This window comes from Marmota marmota, unplaced genomic scaffold, assembly GCF_001458135.2.
Source record: "Marmota marmota marmota unplaced genomic scaffold, marMar, whole genome shotgun sequence".
Taxonomy (NCBI): domain Eukaryota; kingdom Metazoa; phylum Chordata; class Mammalia; order Rodentia; family Sciuridae; genus Marmota; species Marmota marmota.
In genome coordinates, this window is record NW_026000229.1 from 20,248,224 (window position 1) to 20,254,932 (window position 6,709).

Below are 6,709 nucleotides of genomic sequence, written 5' to 3' on the forward strand. Positions count from 1 at the left end.
GATTACTCTGCTTGACTGAACAGGAACATATTTTCTCTGTGAAAGCAAAATAATGCCAGCGTTTGCTCCTGGAATGCTTCTAGCTGCGAGACTTGGATTTCCCAACGAAGCCCACATTACTCTGCAGTCTTGATCATGCATGACAAAAATAGGGAAAACCATCTGTAACTGCTTATCTTTTCTCCATTATTTGAAAATATATTTTAAGATAGTTCTTTAAAAAATAAAATATGGCCTATATACGAAGCATCTGTATTAATAGAACTGTCTCAGATAATTTTCAGAACAGAAATGGATGAGATACAAAATCAAATAACATTCAATTTATCTTGCTCATCCTAAAATGCTCTGCTTAGCTTTTCGCTCTGATGAAATAACACCCATTTCCAGTTTTATTCTTCCTCAGTGTGCTGTGATGTGGAACTCTTTTGCTCTATGTGTTTTATTAAGTGTAATTTAACTTTATGACTATCAAACCAACTATTAATCCTTACAATAGACTATGCAATAGGCAAGCTGCAAAGAGATTTATTTTCTGAAGCACAAATTCCCTTTTTTGCTCTCAGTTTTTTTTTTCAAAAGTCATTCTCTGAATGTGTATAGTTTGAAGTTCTCTGTACTGGGTGCTATGAGGGAAGGCAGGAGAAATGGCTACAATCTGTATTTGGGACGTTCTCCCCTCTTGGTCTCTATGTATTTTATACTACTGTGAACCTCCTCACTACTAGTTTTCCTTAAATGAAAAATGACATTTTTGTCTCTTTCTTTTATCTATGTTCTGTGCTTCTTCCAAAAAAACCCTTCACTCCTGTTTGTACCCTGATTTGGCCTTTAAGGTCTAGACCAGGTGCTACTTCCTCCATGAAATCCTTCTTATAAAGCTTAAGATTAACCCTGCACAGAGTAACCTTGCTTATTCTTGGCTTATATAGCACTTTATTTCAGGAACACTTAGAATATGTGTCTCACATTCTGTCTTACATTATAAGCATTACATTCATTTTTCCTGCTAGATAATGAGCTCTTTGAAGGACAGACATCTTGATATTTTTCTTCCTTCTCTCTGTCCTAGAACAGTATCATGCACACAGAAGATGTTTAGTTGTGGCTTATTAGAAGAGAGCTTGCTCTCTTATAGGAAGAGAGGTAAAAAGAACCTGCCATGTCACAAGTCCTCTTGGGCCTAGAGGAACCTTAATCCTTATTCCTTTTTGGATCTCCAATACTTAGCAGGTGCTTTATAAATATTTGTTTTATATATATATATATATATATATATATATATATATATATATACACACACACACACACACACACACACACACACACTACAGTTTGGAAATTGTAGAAAGCTTAGCAAAATTGCATATTTATAGTCATTTCAACAAATCTTTATTAAGGGTCAGTATTTAATGCCAGGTACAGGTTTTGTGTGTATAACAATGCCTAGATCCAGGTGGGTTGGGGGTGGTAGAAGCAGTTCCCTTGTAAGTCTTACTAAGAAAAATCACTCTGTTCTTTCTATATATTGTCTAATTTAATCCACCTAGTGGCCCTCCAACACTCTCCTCTCCTTATTTCACATGTGATGAAACAAAGGTTTGCTCAAGATCTCTCAGCTAGTGAGTGGGATGAAGGCTGGTCTTGAGCCCAACTTTGTCCAACCATAGCTCATTCTGCCATAGCATAAAGTTCAATGAAATAAAGAAGACTCCTTAGAGAAGTGAATAGAGATGGCACAGCAGAGAGAAAGGAATGACAGTGTTCCTGAAAGCAGATGTGGGATATCTGGGCACAAGAGCACCTTGAGGCCTATTCTCACGACCTCATTCTATAGGCAAGGAAAGGGCCTGCTGTCCCGAGATGTGAAATGACTGCTCAAGGGAAAATGGAAAGCTAGTGACAAGAGTGAAGCAAGATTCAGGATTCCAGGTTCTGAGTTCATACATATTTCCTGAATTCCCTTAATTATATATATTATATAATATATATACATATATATGTATATGTATATCCACTGCCATCTCTCGCATAGCCCATGGGAACTTGACAGAATGGAGGGTGCTCTTGCCTCTGGTCTTTTTGCTTGCTGCTTTGGCAGGCGTGTGTCTAGTGAGGCACCTGCTGCCTACCTGTTCTGTGGAGTTGCTTAGTTCTGTAGGCCTTGTGAACTCTACCCTTTTTCCTCATTGAGATGGTTACAAAACATACGCCAGTTCTTTGGATTTCCTAATAGGTGAATGAAATACTTGCTTTCAGACATCCCAGAATCCCTACATCACAGTCTCTCTCCTGCCAAATCTTTCACCTCCATCATTCCATTACATTAATCGCCACACTAATTATTTGCAGCCATCTATCAACTGAATGGCAAATTGCTGTGCAAACATCTTTCCAATGGGCAACCCAACACTCTGCCTTCTTTAGGAGTGTTCACTTACTTTGGGAAGTGACTTCTGTAGGGATTTTAGAGCAAAGGTCAGCTGGGTGGTGACCTCATCTTCAAGATGAGAACTATGGTCTAGTTCTTGCTTGACTCTCCAGCACAGTGGAGGCACATAATAAACACTCAATAATTGTGGTTGTGGATTGCTTATGAGAAATATGTGCATGTGAATAGGTATGTATAAAATCAAAGATGTCTTTGGCTACCAAAATAGTTTATTTCAACATATTTCATGGACTATGCATATGTATACATGCATGCAAATTTAAATCTACATCTATGTCTAGTATAAAAATCATGAAAAATGTTGGGGTTGTAGCTCAGTGGTAGCACACTTACCTAGCATGTTTGAGGCACTGAGTTTGATCCTCAGCAAGCACCACATAAAAAATTAAACAAGGGCTGGGGATATGGCTCAAGCGGTAGCGCGGTTGCCTGGCATGCGCGGGGAGCTGGGTTCGATCCTCAGCACCACATAAAAATTATAAATAAATAAATAAATAAATAAATAAATAAAGATGTTGTGTCCACCAAATACTAAAAAATAAATATTAAAAAATTCTCTCTCAAAAAAAAATTCTCTCTCTCTAAAAAAAATTAAACAAAATCAAGGTATTGTGTCTATTAAATTTTTTTAATTATGAAAAAGACAATATTTATAGGATTATCCCCTTCCCCTTAACACTCCTAAATAAGAGTTTCCCTTTCTTACTGGACACTGGCTGCTTCTGGACTCAAAATTAAGCAAAGCTCTGATCAATGTAGTTAAGTTTGTGCTTTCTGTGTAATCTCCTGAGTAATTTTTCTAGAACTCTTGGATCTGGCCCCATTTGGTCTATAAGAAACCTCATCCCCTGGCTCTATTTTGGACAGAATGGTCCAACCCCTAAAGATCACAATGCAGGATGGCCAACGATTCAGCTGAATCAAGCTGCCTAGGACCACATTAACCTTCCACTGATCCCTTTCTTGTTCAGTTAGAAAGAAATTAATTGAATTAGCAAGCTGCCACACACTGGAGAGAGAGACACAGGGCCTGGGCAAGACAGAACCAAAATGCTTTCTTTCACATGCATTTAAAACTTTAAAATCATCTTCATCCTAGGAGACTTGGGATAAAGACTATTTTCCCCGATAGCACACTGTATGTGTAATTCACGGTGGTATACTATGAGATCAGATCCTTTGTGGTGAAAAACCAAATACATTACCATAAAGTCAAGTATCATTTCTTCTGAAAGTGGGAAGATTAGTACCAATTTACTAATGATATTACAGTCTAGACACCTGCAAAAGGGCACCAGGCTTCCCCCCACCCAACCCCATAGGCATTTTGGAACAATCTGGCATCAGAAGTATCTCCCTACTTCCTTGCCAAGTACCAGATCCACTATGAAATCCAGCATACAGGGACACCATGTGGGGCTCTGGGGCACTCAGGAAAATTATCTGTCTTTATAAGTATCTTGTGTGCCTTCTTTTCCTGAGAAAAAAGCCAACAGAAAAATGTAAGTTGGGAATTAATATATAACACACTCTTATTCGTGGTAAAGAACTCCCATCCCGTTTAGTTATCTTCACATAGCAATATTATTATTTTTTCTTTTTCAGTACACTTGGTAAAAAGAAAAAGATGGAAAAAATATATTGCTTAGCATTGTTTCCCCCATTATAGTACTCTGATCCTTTACTAAAATCCATCATTATTCCTACACACTTGTCTTATTTTAATATTGTATCATATTTCTATATTATTGTATTTTAATATACAGTGGGTACAGATTTACTGAAATGTATCACTTATGGCTCTAATTTAGTATTATTGGAAGTAGATATGGATTTTTTCATTCCTAGCTGATTTGTTTGGTTGGAAACTTAATAATTTCAAAGAAAATTTATATTTCAAGTGTTTTTTTTTAAAAAAAAAAACAGTCTCTCATCTTTACTTTAAAAGTTTTGTGAGAGCATGTGTTAATATAAAGAACAGTAATATACCCTGGGTTAAAAGCTGAAGACATTTAATAGAGGCATGAATTACAAATAGCATCTAGCCACACAGGAAGGTTAGGACTTAATATCTGAAATTCTGTTGCTCATTAGTTGTAGGATGCGAATGAAATACGTTTCTAAAAGGGCAAGGTCAGTATTACATTATCCTGGAAATGTCTTTGTTGAATAAATGTGTGAATATTTCAAGTAAGTATTATGAGATTATATTACTATTGGGGACATTTCTATAGGAAAAATAATTCTACTACTTGTAATTGCAGGAGCATATGTCACGTTACATGTCACTCCCCATTACCGATTTCATTTGAAATGGTCTGGAAATAAATACCGATTACTAGTGATGTAAGACTATTTACCTTGGAGTCAGATGTCTGACAGCCAGGCTAGAGCTAATGGATTTGGTTATTTTCAAAGCATTATTTTCTAAAGCTGGATACTGTTTTAAAGAGACATTGTAAATTCTCAGAGTTGTACATCCAAATTCATTTACATCAAGTATGGAAGAATATAACTAGGAAAATGCATTCTCTGATTTTTTTTTCATCCTTTAACAATATAAGAAAAAGGAAATTGGATCCAGGACCTACCAACAGGATAGTTTGGTCTTATCCTTCCTTCTTCTAATTGTTAGCACAAAGGAAATCAAGAACCAAATTTGAATGACGGTGTCCATGTAACAGAGGCGTTTCCTCACTGGGAGATATAGTTGCATCATGGGAACATGGTGTGATTCAATTTCATAATTGTAAACATTACAGTGGGTATGGTTAATTCATTTGAAACTCTTGTCCATTTTGCTATGGCTGGACAGCTGAATTGACATGGGTAGGTCTTGGCTTCACACTTTCATAATTTCTTATTTTGGTGGTTTTATTTGCAAAGTATTCTAAAGGGAAAAAAACTGTACTGGGATGGATTTATCTGAGATCAAACTTTTTTTTATAAAGCCACAGTTGGATTGAAAGACAATGGACTTTTCTGGCTTTCTAAATTAGAGCACTGTGTATATACTTGGAAAACTTAATTTTGCCTTGAAAGGGGGTTGAGGGTGGGGAGTGTGTGAATTTTTGTTTTCTACAGTGCTGATTATCTGCATGTGTTTTAAATTATGGCCCAACTCAGGCAAGGGCTATTCAGTTGTATGGGGAAAAAAAATGACCATCTAATATTTATAAAAAGAAATAGCTATCCAATATTTTAAGTTGTAAGAGGACAAATCAGCAGAAAAGAAAGCAGAATTGAAATTTCTCGAAGGAAGGAACAGCAGTAGGTACCGTTGAGAATCTTTTTCTGTTATGTTCAATACTATAGATACAATGACCAAAGTTTTAAATAATGCAGATTCTAGGTTCAGTAGCATCTGAAATTCATCGTAAGGAAATTCATCTGTATAATAATTATGTCATAATTTACGTTTTCATGAGGCTAGTAAAAAGGATTAAGCTTCAAAATTTGGAAGAAATTAAGTCTTACAAGTTAAAATTCGCAAAGTTGGCCTTTAGAGACTCCCTCCCCCCCGCCCCGTCCAAAACACAATGTCTCATCTTTAGGGTATGAAAACTAGAGCCTTTTCTACTTGTAGACGGGTTCTCTGGAGAGAGTGCTGGATATGACAAGTCTGAGAATTTAGTGGCTCAAATCAACCGGCAACTGGAGCTCATTTAGGTCACTCACATACAATTTTCTGCTCTTCGTCCAGGTATTGGTGGTCCTGAACGCCGGACGGAGGGTGGGGAAAAACCAGGACCTTAGATGTTGGTATGAAGAGGTTTACCAAAAGTTGGATGGGTGGAGTTCCCCCCCCCCCCGCGTCCAGGCAAGGTTTCTTCTGAAAGACTTACGAGGAGCTCACTGCTCTCTCCTCTCCTCGAACCGGTCCCCAGTGGCTGCGTTCTCCACCTGCGTAGTGGAGGCTGTACCTTTCCAACAGAGCTGGGGCACTTTGGGAAAATAAGAGGAAAAGCATCCCCCCAGACTCTCCTTTTCTCCCCAAGGCTGGACTATTTGTCAGGGGCTAAGGCTCGGGAAAGGGAAGAGAGTGGCGTCGGGTTGTGCGTCTCTTGCCATACGGAGTTGGGAGAGAAAGTAGCGAGACGCGCTTTCCTCTGGGCGCTGAGCGCCGAAAGCTCCCGGGCGGCCACAGGTGACCAAGCATACGAAGATTAGGCTGGGGGTTTGAGCACCCGAGGGCCGCGCAGAGCCGGGGTGGACCCCGCCAAGCCGGCTGCAGCCTCCACCTGCCCGCGGGGGGCG

General features: G+C 38.5%; 1 protein-coding gene across 1 annotated transcript in view; it reads left to right on the forward strand.

Moving 5' to 3' along the window:
• Nucleotides 1–5,261: 5,261 nt before the first annotated feature.
• The window catches only part of Rora (RAR related orphan receptor A), a 91,260-nt gene continuing 89,812 nt past the window's right edge, over nucleotides 5,262–6,709 (forward strand). Inside the window, exon 1 of the mRNA XM_015480594.2 lies at nucleotides 5,262–5,281. Coding sequence (XP_015336080.2) covers nucleotides 5,278–5,281 — 4 coding nt within the window. The 5' untranslated portion in view covers nucleotides 5,262–5,277. The remainder of the gene's footprint in view (nucleotides 5,282–6,709) is intronic.